This window comes from Lineus longissimus, chromosome 16, assembly GCF_910592395.1.
Source record: "Lineus longissimus chromosome 16, tnLinLong1.2, whole genome shotgun sequence".
Classification (NCBI taxonomy): domain Eukaryota; kingdom Metazoa; phylum Nemertea; class Pilidiophora; order Heteronemertea; family Lineidae; genus Lineus; species Lineus longissimus.
The window spans coordinates 10,000,001-10,016,281 of NC_088323.1; the positions used below are offsets into that span (position 1 = coordinate 10,000,001).

The 16,281-nt window shown below is 44.4% G+C and overlaps 1 protein-coding gene across 1 annotated transcript in view; it reads right to left on the reverse strand.

Annotated features, from left to right (window-relative positions):
* Positions 1 to 16,281, reverse strand: part of LOC135500136 (prostatic acid phosphatase-like) — a 67,085-nt gene that overhangs the window by 34,716 nt on the left and 16,088 nt on the right. Inside the window, exon 5 of the mRNA XM_064791384.1 lies at positions 13,149 to 13,244. Within this exon, the coding sequence (XP_064647454.1) occupies positions 13,149 to 13,244 (96 nt within the window). The remainder of the gene's footprint in view (positions 1 to 13,148; positions 13,245 to 16,281) is intronic.

Below are 16,281 nucleotides of genomic sequence, written 5' to 3' on the forward strand. Positions count from 1 at the left end.
AGTTTGGAAGTGAAGAGTGTCTCAATCTCATAAGCCAAAAGCTGGCTGGCCCTTTCATTATGGGTGACTCTCTAATAAACAAACTTTACTTTACACAATGCCGTAGTGCATTCAGTTATCATCATCATCATCATCAAAATCATTCACGCAAATTTGCAGAATTTGCAAATTTGCAAATTTGCAGAAACTTGGTATATATTTATATTGTACCAGCATAACACGTGGCGTGCATAGCTTGAGGTGCAGGCATATTGGTGTAAAGTGCTTTTGAAAAGTCAGGATCTGTAAAGGGGGCACAATTCAGAGGGTTGTTGCAGTTACTTTGCAAATGACCACGGTCGGTGCATCGTTCCCCACATTGTTCACACTTATATGGTTTCTCTCCAGTATGAATTCTGATGTGACTTTGCAAAGTACCACATTTTGCGAACCGTTTACCAATGTAAATTATCAGGAAGTGAAAGGACTCAATTAACGCTATTTTTCAACAAACACAACATTTCGACGTAGTACACTATTAATTGTGGAATCTTGTCAGGTCCCCTCCCTCGATACAGGCGGAGAGGACACTTCAGTACAGCGAGAGATAGGTCCGGTGCCCAGACTACGTGGAATCATGATCCGCCGACGTCATTGCTTCAAAATCATCTTTATTTGCATTCGTTTTAATTCAAAAGGGGAGGTGCAAGATGGTCCTGTGGTGCTGTTTTTCACACGGTGGCCGTCCGACTGTCGAGGCGTGTTTACCAATTGGCGCCACCGACGACATTCAACGCAGCGCATGCATGTGATGTCATGTTAAGCCGGCAACTTCACTGGACAATACGTTGCTAAGTGCACATAAATTAGAGGTAGCGGTTATGGAGAATATCGATATTTAAAACTTATGAAATGGCCAGGGCCATTGTGCTCACCTCATGTGGAGGAAAGATGGATAAAGAGCATGGTATTGTGTCATGTAGTGTTAGGTTTGATGTAGGTCCAAGCAATTACAATTTCCCCAAAATGGCCAATTTACAGTACATTCGACCTCTGCGACCTTGAAAAGTAGGTCAAATCAAAGAAGACCCGGGTGACACATTGAATGCCCATTTCCTTACAAGAAATGGCCATTTTGTTAGTTCATACTTACCTATGGAACACTTTCGCATGTTACTCCATTTGGGCTCAAACACAAGAGTATCCCTTTAATTTTCTAAAGGGAGAACTGAGTTAACAGCTTGGCCGCCAGGCGGCGCCCTGACCGATCCCGCGAGATCGCGCCGATCTCATGCCGCCATATTTAGTCTTTACTCTTGAGCGTTAATAAAGAGTATGTCCCGTTTGTGGGGACGGCGGGAGGGCCGTGTTCCATAGGTAAGGGATCACGTCCAAAGTCCGCACGCGAATATTCGCTGCGCGAATCGGGGCGAAAATTCGCCTGGTGGAATATCGCCACATTCATCCGCCTCCAAATCGCTCCCTACTTCGGCGATTCTATTATGATCAGGCGAAAATTCAGACTGAATAAAAATCGCAGGCGAAAATAATAATCTCGCCTAATTCGCTCTCACCAACCATCGGAACGAAGCGAATATTAGAGGCCTATATGTGTTGGTAGTATGCCTATTCCGACATCAGCTGATAGCAGACCGAATAAAAACACAAACTGGAATTCCCGGTCAACCTGACTGCAGTAATCATATACATCACATCTATCCACGAGGAGCTACACAAATTTGGCACAGAGGTTTGAGGTTCTTAGTATTATGGTATGTATTCCGAAGGATTGTGGCGGAATGTACCGAATCATACAGCTAATCATAGTTAGGCTTATGTTTCCGAGTCTCAGCCAACCAATCAAGATCGTTGTAGTATCCGGTTATCCTAAACAGCGTCCACCAGCGCCCACCAGCGTTCACCAGGTTTAAAGTCGGGTATAAAGTCATCAAAATAAAATTTTGTGGCCAAAACGTAATACGTACACCATAAAAAATACATTTCCTAACAATTTCATGCTTATTTCGTTTAAGACCATTAGATTTTACTTGGATGGTTTTAATGTATGTATGTGTTTAAACCTGGTGGACGCTGTTTAGTATGACCCGATTTGTTCACGTGACTGCACTTTTCCGCCAATAAAACAAGACGAAAGTCGTTGCAAAATCGTTCCGAATATCGGACAAGCATGCAAGAGCCACCAATTTCGTAAAATCGCTCCATTATCGCCTGGAGCGATTTTTGGGGCGAAATCAAAGAATTGGCGCGATTGTGGGCGAATTTCGCATCTGACATTCCGGCGATTTCATATTATCGCCTCACATTCGCCGGTCGATTTTCGGACAGAATTCGCAGGCGAAATACTGTAGGGTGAATTTCGCCGGCGAATATCGCGTGCGGACTTTGGACGTGATCCCTAAGTATGAACTAACAAAATGGCCATTTCTTGTAAGGAAATGGGCATTTTGTGTCATTCAAACTTACCTATGGAACACTTTTGCATCGAATCCCAGCAACCTATTGGAGGTGGGAAACGAGGACTTACCTAAGGCTGAGCTGTTGTTCCATCCAGGAGGCACCACCGGCATATTAGCTAAGGAGGACCGCCAGGAGAAAGAAATGGGGAGAACCGGAGGACCGGTATTTTGATCTCGGTATTACAATCATATTATAGAGAGTAATAGACCCATTCTCCGGAAAGCGCTAGAATTGCGTAATAAAATCATCTTCTTTCCGGCAACAGAGCTTAGAGCAAGTAAGGCATGTTCAAGGGTGTAGAATGAGTTATTGCTAAACAACAATAAGAAATTGCGTCCTTTCTAGTCTACTAGGGGTTGCCTGGATTGTTGAAGATAGGGCATATCAAAAATGGCGCAAGATGCGCGTTTGACTCTTCAATCGGGCTTCCCCCCCTTTTTTGATCTAGCCAGGATCAAACAACATGCCCGCAGACACAATCGGGCCGATTGTGTGCATGCCATCTACGAGGGAAGAAACGTCTCGTAGGTAGAAACGAGAGAATGTGGAGTGATTACTCCAACATGCAGCGGAAACGACTTCTTGAAGAGCAACTCCTCGGTAGTTAGCCCAGGAGGTGGCTAGTGCTCTAACTTCGTGCGCTGAGATGTTAGCTAGCGCACGAAGATCAGAGGAAGTCTTCAAGGTGTTGTAGGAAAGACGAATAGTCTCCACAATCCACCTTGAAATAGTGGCGGCCGCTATCTCTCGTTTATTTCCCTCCTTATAGGACAAAAACAAACGCTCTCTCCCCTGGCGGATACCGGGAGGTTTTGTCCTATTTATGTAGAACTTTAGGGCCCTGACGGGACATAAAGTTCTGTCAGGAAGATCATAAGAGATCGTTCCTGACAGAGAGGGAATAGTAACCGGGGGCCGAGAGGCGGCCGGTCCCTGGTTCTTCGCCAGAAATCCTGGTATGAAAGCCAGGATAACCTCCCCTCCCTCTCTAAAAGCCAGCTTCTTAAAAGAAAGTGCATGGAGCTCTGATCTCCGTTGGGCGGTAGCCAAGGCTACTAGAAAGACCGTTTTGAGTGTCAGATATTTCATGGATGAAATAGACATGGGTTCGAAAGGATGCCTCATGAGCACCTTAAGGACAACAGAAAGGTCCCATTTAGGGGTGTTGTGAACCGGTCTAGGACGCTCTAATAACATTCCTCTGAAAAGAGGGGTTATTTGGTCCTCCCAACGAAGATCCCAGGTGCTTAAAACACGGAGGGTAGAAGCGATGGCGGACTTGTTCCCTTTTATAGCCGTGACAGATAGTTGTCTTTCCGTGAATAATTCAATAAGGAAATCAACTAATCTGTATATAGAGGGAGAGATCGGATTAACTCCGTTCTCCCTGCACCAGGAAGTGAAGGTAGACCACTTTCCTTGATACACATCAAGGGTAGACCCCCTTTGAGGTGCGGACATGCACTTGACAGCAATGTCCGAAAAGCCTCTCTGGTGGAGATGCAACTGGATAAGTTCCAGGCGTGAAACTTGAAAAATCCAGGGTTCTGGTGGTAGCATCTCCCCAGGGGGTGCCACAGGAGGTGCTTCCAAGTAGGAAGACTCCTGGGGTGGTCTATCAGGAGCTCCAGCAAGGCTGGGAACCAGGCCTGATTTGGCCAGCAAGGTGCGATGAGAGTTATTCTCACCGGGTGGCTGGTCAAGATCTTGTTCAGGACTGGTTGGATGAGAGGGAGGGGTGGAAACGCATATGCGTTCAGCCCGACCCAAGAGGCTGTAAGGCTGTCGACTTCCAGGGCCTCTTCGTCCGGAAGTGGAGAGTAATAGATGGGAAGGCGATTGTTCAGCCTGGTGGCGAACAGATCTACCTTCGGAGATTGCCAAAGGCGACAAAGGTCGTCTACAACCTCCTGATGGAGTGTCCACTCTGTCTGAACTAGTTTGTTCTGACGGGACAGGGCGTCGGCAAGGATGTTGCGTTTACCCGGTATGTGTCTGGCACATATCGATACTCCAAGGTCGGCACAAAGATGGTAAAGCTGCCAAGTTAGCTGGCAAAGAATGCCGGACTTTGTGCCTCCCTGTCTCGTGACATATGCTACTACTGTAGAATTGTCGGAGAACAGGGTTACTCTCCGATTCTTCAGGTGAAGGGAAAGAGCCCTCACGGCAAGAAGGACAGCCTTCATTTCCAATATATCTATTGAAAGAATGGTCTCCTCCCTTGTCCATAGACCCCTTATGGACATGTCCCCGTTGTTCAGATGTGCTCCCCACCCTAGTAGAGAAGCATCTGTGAACAGGGACACTTCTGGGGGCGGTGGAGCAAGATCTACACCGCTTTGGAGACGAGTCTCCAACTCCCAGAAGTTCCAGACGTTCTTGAGTAGGTATTGAGGTATCAATACCAACTTGTCCAATGGGTCCCTGTGGGGTTTCCATAGAGACATTAGAAACATCTGGATGGGACGCATATATAGACGGCCAAGGGGGATTTGGTCTGCTGCTGAATTCAGAAGTCCCAAAAGGCTCAAGCATCGCCTTGCGGGAGCTTGAGTCCTTCCTCTGAATTCTGCGACGAGATGAAGAATTTTCTTTATCCTGTCTATGGGGGGGCAGCATTTTCCCTATGGCCGTAAGGAACCGAACTCCAACGTAAACGAAGTCTTGGGATGGTATGAATTCTGACTTTGTTTCGTTGATAATCCAACCTGCGGAAACTACTTTTTGCTTTAGAACCTGAAGTTGTTGCAGTAGTAGTTCCCGCGATTTGCAACGGAGTAGCCAATCGTCTAGGTAGTGATGGAGCTTGAACCCCATCACGTGAAAGGGAGCGACGAAGGCTGTGACTATCATCGTAAAAACTAGGGGTGCCGATGCCAGACCGAACGGCAGGGCCCTGAATTGATACGTCTTTCCTTCGTAATGGAATCGAAGGAAGTGTTGATAGTCTGGATGGATCGGTACATGTAAGTACGCATCCGTTAAATCCATCGATACCGCCCAATCGTTGGGCTGTATCGCCGTTGCTATAGACCTGGTGGTTTCCATCTTGAAATGAGGAACATTCAAGAAGGTGTTTAACCTGGAAAGGTCTATGATCAGCCTCCATGTCCCTGCTTTCTTGGGAACCAAGAAAACGTGGCTGTAAAAGCCGGGGGAGCATGGATCTTGAAGGACCTGGATAGCTTGCTTCTCCAGTAATGTCGCGACCTTGACTGGGTCCTTCGGTGGCTGAACTGGGGTTGGATATATGGTAGTCGGGGGGGGGGGGGGGGTACGGTTGAAATCTAGTTTCACTCCGTACCTCAACATGTTTGGGACTGGGGACCCCTTTGGGCACCAATCGTCCCAAATGTCTGCAAATTTTTGCAGACGGCCCCCGACTACCGGACTCGGCTCCTTTTCGCGTCCGGGAGGAGAAAGGAGGGGGGGAGTCACCTCTTCCGGCCAGCACCCCTTGGGCGAAAGGAGTGCTTAGTCGGACCGGATCCACCCTGGTTAGAGGAAGTATTTTTCCTCTTTCCAGTCCGGCGACCCTCCGCTTCCCGTCGGAAGGATCCAGCAGGAGCAGGCTGACTAGGTGGGGTAGGCCTAGGCAGGACCTGCCTGGCGTACGGGATTGAACCCGATGCCTGCTGGGGCCTCTCTATCTTTCTAGCGTTAGGTAGAGGGGTCTTGGCCCTCTGTGTCGCATATAATTTGTCCCAATCTTTCTGTGCTTGAGCCGCCTCTTGTACAGAATCTGCGAACAGGAAAGAACCGTCCATAGGAGCGGTTCTTAAGGCCCCTTCCAGCTGGAGGGATCTGATGACATTGAGAGAGCCCAGTGCGGCGTCTCTACGGAGTAGGACGCTATTTGCTGCGGTCTTGGCGGACAGAGCAATAGCGTGCCTAATCGAATGTGACAAGGATGTCACAAGCGATTTTGTGTCATCAGATAGTGACTCATTATCTTTTAGGGATCTGGCTAGGGCCAGGTTAGTGTGCTCTGCGTAGGAGAGCACCGCTAACGTGTTTTTGGCCAGACCCTCTTGTGCTCTAAGGTCTCGGTAAGCAGAGGAGGAGGTCACCCTAGGCACGAGTTGGTCCAGCTGTACATCGTCCTTTAATATGGAAGTCGATGCTGCAGCTGGACAGCCGGCCGAGCTGACTCGATAATAGTCAGCGCGGTACTGCCTAACGGGAGGAAGTTGTGCCGTGAACAACTTCCCCGGTTTACACCAAGCTTCCGGTCCGACTGCCGGAAGGACAGGGATGGAAGTATGTTGGTGGGCGCCTTGTGAGTCTCTGATTGTACGCTCCAAAAGTTCAGAGACTGCTACCACCGACGGGGAGGGAGGAAGGAATTCAAGTGCCCGAGTGGAGCCTTGAGAAACCTGTGGATTGGGATCCACTTCCTGTCCCCAGAGTGAAAAGGTCGGTGTTGACAAGGCTGGCAGTTCCGGCGGGGTAGGGCACAGATCCTGCGGGAGGTACGCTCTGATCAAGGATCTGAGTGTCCTCATATCCGACAAGATACTGGTCTCCTCTGGTGACAGCTCCTCCTGATTGGGGGAGCGGTAGCCTGGCTGAGAACTCTCGTTCTCAGAAAATTCCTCTAAAATAGAGGAGTCGGATGGTGGGTATCCGATGGGACCAGGCGCACCAGAGGAACTGGAACCCTGCTCCAGATGGCTGAGTCTATCAGTAAGACCTGCTACCATCTGGATGAGCTGGGACAGTTGCTGTCCCGACTCGGGTTCCGGACCCGACGTGCGGCTTCTCTCAACGACGGGCGGTTGAGGCGAGGGTGAGCGCTTAAGCGAACCCTGGAAGCCGTATGTACGGGCGAATGGGTCTTCCGGAAGCGGAAGATGCCCATATTCTGAACCAGAGTTCAGATGTCCTCTCTGCGTAGCTCGTTCCATGGGAACGACGCCTCTGCTACGAGGAGGGGGTGGCACTTCCGGTTGGTTCCACCCAAGAGGTTGGCCAACGTAGGAAGGGGCCTGCATTTCCGGTAGGACGAAGTCCGAAACCGGAAATGCCCGTAACTCCTTCGCCGGTATGGAGCTACCGGATGCCCTTTTAGAAGGAGGTACGGAGGGCGGAAACGCTGTTACCGAAGACGCATGGCGTTTCGGAGGTGGCGTTATAAAGTCCGGCCCTACTCTACTGTGTCCGTGAGGACTGGGGTTATTTCGCAGTAAAGACTGAGAAAAACCCCCAGTAGAGTCTTCGGTTACTGAAAAACGGGAACCCGCGTCAGTAACCGGAACTGCAATCGGCGGACCGGAAGCAGGGTGCTCCCGCGGGTACAAAGGGCTTGTACTCGGGGGAGCGGACGACAGAGGAACCGGAAGGTTCCCTGAGGTCCGGGGTATATTGAACCCTTAGAGACTTATTGGATGTAAGTCTCCCTTGGGACCACAGACATTAATAATGTCAGATCCCGCATCCTTCGCAGCCGCGGCCGGAACCGGAATTCGGCTGACGGAAGGGGTGGTGGCGGGAGGTTTGCTAGACCTCCGGGTTATATCCCCGGAAACGGAACCGGAAGAGGGTTTAGGCGTCTTCGCGGCCCGTTTCCCGCCACCAGACGCATTCCTTTGTGGTGAGACAAAGGATGCCGTCGAAGGGGTACGCCATATAAAAAATGGTACCAATGACAATAAAACACTGGAAACCCGAAGTAGGCCAGAAAGGACGCAATAATTAATGGAAAGGAAAACATGCCTACTTGAATTAAACACTATTGCAATGGATCTGAGTCTTGTTCATTACAATAGAGCGGAGAATAGCCTACTTAACTCTACCCTACCAAGATCAAAATAATGGAGCCGGGTCGACTAAGCTAGCTAAGAAAATGTCTATAATTAAATAGACTGGACAATACTAATGCCAAGATTAGTTTGGCGGTCTACTCCGTAGGTGAATGAACCCAAAAATCGTCTAGACTTGGCTGGTTGAATTTGGTTTTAAATCGAATTCACGGCAGCTTTGAAAAAACGATGTGCTTCGTAGAAGCACAAGAGTAAAGACGAAATATGGCGGCATGAGATCGGCGCGATCTCGCGGGATCGGTCAGGGCGCCGCCTGGCGGCCGAGCTGTTAACTCAGTTCTCCCTTTAGAAAATTAAAGGGATACTCTTGTGTTTGAGCCCAAATGGAGTAACATGCGAAAGTGTTTGAATGACACAAAATGGTTGTTAGAATTAGATGTACCTATGATATAAAATTGGTGCCAATCGGGCAAGTAATTACGAAGAATAATGGCATTTTGAAGAATTTAGGATTTGGCCCCCTCCCTGGAGGCCAAACGGCAAATCAGATCGCACCAAACTTCAGTACCAGAGATCACCTGACCAAGGGGTACATGTGTACTTAATTTGTGATCAATAGTCATTGCAGTTAAGAAACGTGCCATAGTTACGGCCTGACGGCCAATTTACGCCATTTGACCTCTGTGACCTTGACAAGGAGGTCAAATTAAAAACCTGTGTGACATGTACTGTATGGTGGTTAGATGTACCCATGATATCAAATTGGTGGCAATCGGGCAAGAAGTTAAGGAATAATCACATTTTTAACTTTTAGTCCCCTGGTGGCCAAGTCATGAACCAGACCGGACCGAAATTCAGTGTCAGAGTACCTCTGACCTAGGGGGTCATGTGTACAAAGTTTCAAGTTCATAGCACAAGCGGTTAAGAAACGAGCCACACAGGATACGGACGACGACGGACGACGACGACGGACACAGGGCTATCGTATAGACTCCCCTAACGGTGAACCAAAAATGCTCATCCAGACCGCGACAAAGTACTTTTCGAGAAACAAACCTTATGTTGCGTGAGGATATGGGGTCCTTCAAGTTCGTGCCAAATTTCAAGGCATTGCAAGGTCTCTAAAAGGGAATTTATTCTGCATCCTTCGAATTTTGGTATATAGATTTGTATATCTGTATACACAACGGTAATGTTCAAATTTATATTCAGTTTGATTTACTCGATTGGAAATTTTCACATTAAATTAAAAATTTCTAATTTTTCCTAAATGGTGACATGTTAAGATTGCTTAGTTTTCATGCAACATTAAATATCAATCAATACATAATTTTACCGATTAGAGATCAGCAAACACACCTGCTACGCCTGCACAACAGTCGTTTCCATTAGAAAATTGTGTCTTTGTTGATATATTTAGCAGCATAAAAGACCGAGCCAATTCCACCATGATATATGAATTGGAAAAGTTCTTGTGGACACTCACTATACATGTACAGTCCTTCCAAAAAGTAAATGTCCACAGGTTTTTTTCAATATCACACCGATAGAATAAGATAATTGAATGCGATTTTCAGCAAAGAATGGTGTATCTAGTTGGTCATGTATCTGGGGTTTTTTTACCCAGCTAATCCTGTCTCTTATTATGTAACAGGCAATTTAAAAAATGTCCAAAAAGTAACTTTTTTATTTAATTTTTTTTCTCGTTCTTTTTCACAATGTATGGGTGAACTGTGATGCAACAAAGGTTTTTTGCTTTCAATACTGGAAAATTCCTGCTAAATTCTTTCATTTTGAAGATCAGTTTTAGCTCGCTACAGGTGATTGTTTTTTCAGACTGCTGGTGACCTTTGAGAACACCCCTCATAGTCAACAATGCAGTCAGTCAGGATCTCTATGGCCAACTCAGCTTATACATTAGGATTTGGGGTCTTTATCAAAGGGTATGGAAGAGATTAAAAAATAACATAAAAATTTCAACCAAAAATTTGCATTTGTCATGACTATCGAACACACTCTATGGAAATGCAAGTGCCAAAAAATGATAGTAATAAAGCACAGTTCATGGGCTCATTTGAATTTTTGAAAAGGCACATGAAATAAAATGAAACGGCCAAGGGCCATTGTGCTCACCGTATAGATATTTGGTGGCTAGGAATTCATCCTGGTTAAGAAACATGCTACACGTATAGTATATAGGTCAAACCAAAGTCGGTATGACATGTGATGTATCGTTGCTTGGAGTACCTACCATAAAAATATCATCAAAAACAAGTCACTAATAAACGAGATATTGCACTTTTTACCTATTTTAGTTTTGGCCTCCTGGTGGCCAAGTTGAGTACCAGATCAGATCGAAATTTGGTGTCCGAGGTTACATGATGTAGGGAGTCATTGACGTAGGGAGTCATGTGTACCAAATTTCAAGTTCATAGCTTTAGTGGTTAAGAAACGTGCAATTACACTAAAACGACCAATTTATGCCTTTTGACCTCTGTGACCTTGAAAAGCAGGTAAATTCAAAAACTTATATGATATGTGATGTATCCTTGCTAGGAGAACCTACCATAAAAATGTTACCGAAAACGAATCACTAATAAGCGAGATATCACACTTTCTAGGTTTTCACTTTTGGCCCCCTGGTGGCCAAGTTGAGAATCAGACCAGACTGAAATTCAGGGTCAGAGGCCAGCTGACCTAGGGGGTCCTTTGTACAAAGTCTCAAGTTCATAGCCTTAGGGGGTAACAACGTGCCACAGTTATGCTCAAATGGCCAATTTACGCCATTTGACCTCTGTGACCTTGACAAGTACGTCAAATCTAAAACCCGTACCATATGTGATGTATCCTTGCTAAGAGTATCTACCATAAAATTTTTACCAAAAACTAATCAGTAATAAGCGAGATATGGCACTATTCAAATTTTTGGTTTTGGCCCCCTGGTGGCCAAGTTAAGAATCAGACCGGACCGAAAATCAGTGTCGAAGGTCATCTGACCTAGGGGTCATGCAAACAAAGTTTTGAGTCCATAGCCCTAGCGGTTAAGAAATGTGCCACTGTTTTAGAAATAGGATACGACGGACGACGACGACGGACACTGCGGTGTTGTATAGACTCCCCTACGGTGAGCCAAAAAGGGATTTTGGACCTTTTTTGAAATGTTTGTTACATTATGAAGGGATGGAATTAGGTGCATCCAAATACAACATATATATGACCAACTAAATATACCATACTCTTAATACCTTATTCAATCTCTGTGATATTTTTTTTTAACGGTGAACATTTACTTTCTGGAAGGCCTGTACATACAATGCTATGATGATGGTGATGATGATGATGATGATGATGCCAATTAAAAATATAAAGTGGCTATTCTTACGACTTAGAGTCGTAACTTAGGATTTATGTGATTTTAAAGATTAAACTGAGGATTAGGGAGATAAGACTAGTGTAAGGGAAGGGTTGGCGTTAGGGTTAGAGCTAGGGGTAAGGGTCAGGGTCAGGGTCAGGGTTAGTGCTAGGAGTAAGGGTTTGGGTCAGGGTTAGCGTTAGCGTTAGGATTAAGGCCCAAAGGTGAAAATGATCATGGTAACACACCAAAAGAGACTTATCATCTCAACAAATTTCTTCACATACTACTATTCTGACATTGTCCAACTGCACAGACCACATCTGATTTAGTTCAATTATTGCTTTATTATTTCCTTGCATAGTACAACTATCTTTAACTCCTGAAGGCATGCAAATTTCACGAAGTAATCAACCAGCAAATTTTTCATTTTGAGAAAACTCCACTAAAAGACTCTGTATAATTTGAATGACTCTGTGCATTACTTATTAAAGAGTATAAATGGCACGAAATGCATGTTCAGAGGGTAAAGAGTTATAGATTGACATTGGCTTTGAAAATCACCATGATAACTGGTGTGTAAGTACACATGGCTATAGTACAACTCAGATGGCGCTGATATCTCAATTTCAGAAAAATTGCATACTAAATCATCGATGATTTACTGCCTATTACATGTCCAAGGTTTAACTTTAACAATGGGCTCATTACAAACGCCATTGTCTGTTATGCTATATAAACCCATGAAAACTAGATTATCTAAACCATTATTCAGGGCAAAGTTATCGCTGCAACAAGCAGATATTACCACGTGCTAATTTGGTGTCAATATCTATAAAGGTCATGCAATGACACCGTTTTTCTATGTACATGTACATGTAATTTGTATATCATGGCAGACCATGAAAGATGATATATATATATTGGGAAACGACGTTGCTTTTGGTGCATGCTGTGTGTTCTCTGAGATTTCAAAAAATTACAAAGGACATGCAGCATAGTGACATTGATTGCATATTCAAGAAAAGAAACCCCTCGTTTCTGGAATGATTTTTTTCTTAAGAATGTTTGTGTCTCCTGCAGTATTGAAAAATGCCTTCAGTATTGAAAAATACTGAAGGAGACACAAGAATTTTTAAGAATCCCCTTTTTGAGTGGTTACTTCAAATGCAGATGTCTTATGCCTGGGTGATTTCCAACCTCTCTCCCACTTCTTTTGGCAGCGAAAAAGGGGTCAATTCCAACCTAAACCAATGCCCTTACCTGGTAATTCGCATAAAGGGCATCTCCTTTGGTTCAATTTTGTTACACAATCCTGCACGTCATACACCTACCAACGGTTTACCTTTATTGATTCCTGCAGGCTTTAAGCGGGGTTGGGGAAAATAATTCCCTTTGGCTTTGTCCCCCTGTATAGGACCCGCAGACATGGTTGATGTGACCGAGACAAAAACACCCCCTTACCAGCTATTTCTAGTACACCAATGTCCTACAGCCTTTATGAGGAGTGACCCCCCCCCCCCTCCCAGGGTATATTCACATGGCCCAGACAACAACATTAGATTTCTCCATACCTTGTTTTCCTTTTCCATATTCTGAATATAAGGTGACCTGAGTAGCTTGTCCATTAAGGCCCTGTAGCGTGGACAATTGGCATCTCTTCTCAGCAGCTTAAATAAACACGAGGATCACAGGTTATACTAAATGGAAATAGAAAAGAATGTTCCTGGCACCATTTTTGGTAGCATAGGGTGACCTAATGAGATCACAGTAGCTTTGGTAAGATCTCTCTCTTACAATAGCATCTTAAAGGGGGACTATAGGCAGGAGCAGTGGGGCTAATTTGGCCATCTTCATGTGACTAGTAAACACAGTAAGGGTCCTGGGTCATGTCAGATTCAGCACTTAATACATTCCTCGTACAAGCCTGAATCATTTCGACGTACTGTGAGATGTGAGAGACCCCTTATGGCAGCTTTGTGTAACGTTCTTGCCTGCCTAGCTGCTGCCTATATTGTCCCTTTAAATAGACACAAATCACACACGTTCCAGACAGGCAAATTTAGATGAGCATGACATGAAGAATTAGAAAGAGAAGGGAGTTCAGACATGTGACAGACCATGCCGATCTCCCGTCAGTGTGCATATTATCGATCCTATTATTATCATCACAACAGACCTAAATTGGGTTTACTTGCACAGATGCCCAATAGGTGTCTACATATAAAATTGGAAAAATCTCAGGCAAATAGTAGTGAAACGTATCAACTTCAGTGGAATTTTAGAGTTTGGCCTTTCTGACCTTGAAAACTAGGTCAAGATCAAAATGGTATTTGCTCTATGTCAATCTTGATCATATCAATCGATGATGCACCTTTTAGATGATCACAAAGTGAAAGTTTCTTGATATTTAACTGACATTGAGTTTTAGGACCTGACCTATTAACACCTAGAAAATAGGTCACAATGACCTGAGTTTTTGTTAATATGAACAGATACCCAATAGGTGTCTACATATCAAATTCGAAGAGTCTAGGAAAATTAGTGACGAAACATGCTACCTTCGCCGAAATTTTAGAGTTTGACCTCTGTGAGCAAACGTGACCCTATTGTTGACGGAGGACGGACAGACCGACCCATGACAAGATGTGATGAGATAAGCTCACCCATGTGAGCTAAAAATATGTTTTTATTCATCTGTTAGAACTGCATTGAAACAGCAGCAGTAAATAAAAGTATCAATTCCATAGACTGTCAGAGCCAATAAAGACAGAGTCCACTGTTTTAATTGACTAAAGAGCCTAAATGGGCCTCATATGATGAATAATATCCATTTATAAGATGGTCTTTATGCCGAACACAACTTCCCCTATTCAGGCCATGGATATCAAGTTACACGCAATCAACGATGTATTATGTGACAGTTCACCATGTGCTGGGATACGATACGATGTCCATTGCAGCAGATGACAGACGAGTAACAACCGCGTCCCCAAATTACAAATGTAGGGAGCCAAACATGTACATGTATGTTATGCACCATACATCTAAACTACTGACGATATGAAAGTCTTATGCAAATCAGGCATCTACTAACCGTGATGGAAATTGGGAACAATGTTTGACATGCACGAGGATGTGTTTTCCAGGAAATATTGACCAGAAACTCCTTGTAAACATGCCAGAATCAGTTCATCAACCTGATTAAGTTGGTAAATGATCAAAAGACTGCTTTTTTTCAAATCTTTGGCATGACTTCGTCGTTTGAACACTTCATTGTGTATGTGCAGTTCATTGTACTTTCAGCTGAGTGTATTTTAGTAGCCTAATTTGGACACCTTTTTTTGGGTTCAATTTGGGCAACTTGGCAAATCATTAATGCGTTAAACGCAGTAATCGGCATGTAATTGAGAGGCCTGGATGTATCCTTGCTTGGATTACCTACCATAAAAATATAATCGAAAACAAGTCACTAATAAGCAAGATATTGCACTTTTTGCATTTTCAGTTTTGACCCCCTGGTGGCCAAGTCGAGAATCAGATCAAAACGAATTTCGGCATCAGAGGTTATCTGACATAGGGGATTATGTGTACCAAGTTTCAAGTTCATACCTAAAGTGATTAAAAAACATGCCAGAGTTACACTCAAATAGCCAATTTATGCCAATCAACCCCTGTGACCTCGGAGTACCTACATGTACCATAAAAACATGAAATGGTCCAGGGACCATGTGCTCATCTCGGGTAATGTAATGCATGTCATTTGCAGTGGATATGGGGAGAACAGTTTTTGGCTAGTTTCACCAGTTTTGATTCCATTGAATAATATTATTTTTCTCAGCTCAATGGCACCAAAGAAAATTACCAGTACCATCTAAGTATAACATTTTGGCTATAAAGTTAATGAATTTCAGGGTTATTGAAGAGTGCACATGTCACATGGAAATTAGTTGACATCTGTTCAACAGTTTAGAGGTTTTAGAACATCACTGGATTTTCATGATGGCGGCTTGGCGGCCATATTTGTCATGAGTTTTGACTGAAAATTTGGGATATTGATGAGAGTACACAGATACATAATCACATGAAGTTTGGTTGCAATCTGATCATTAGTTTCGGAGTAATAGGACTTTGTTTAATTTTCAAGATGGCCAACTGGTGGCCATACTGGTCGATGGATTTGACTGATAATCAGAGACGTTGTAGAGAGTACATAGATATACAATCACATGAAATTTGGTTGCAATCCGACTTTGTTTAATTTTCAAGATGGCCGCCTGATGGCCATAGTGAAGTCCGTCGCTGGACAAATGTTTGGGGTAGAATAGAGGGTCCCTATGTCCTCACAAGTTTAGAACCTTCTAGTTCAAATAGAAACGAAACGTGCAACCAATCGGTGATTTAGTGAACTTTGACCTCTGTGAACTTGAAAAGAAGGTCAAATCAAAAACCCGGGTGATATGTCATTCAACCTTATTAGAACAGGCATGAGAGTGAGCTGAGAGGTCACAACCTGAAAGTTTTTCAGAAAATTTTTCTGATGGGGAGGGTTCAAGGCTTTAGGGTTTAGCCTTACTCGCTGAGGAAGTTCAAATTTCAAATGCATTGGGAGTAATTTCTGGCAAATTACAGAGTTATTCTGCTCTGTTTATTGTGTGGGGGTCCTCCCCAGAAAGATTTCATGCGTGGTTTCTTTTTAAAATTCAC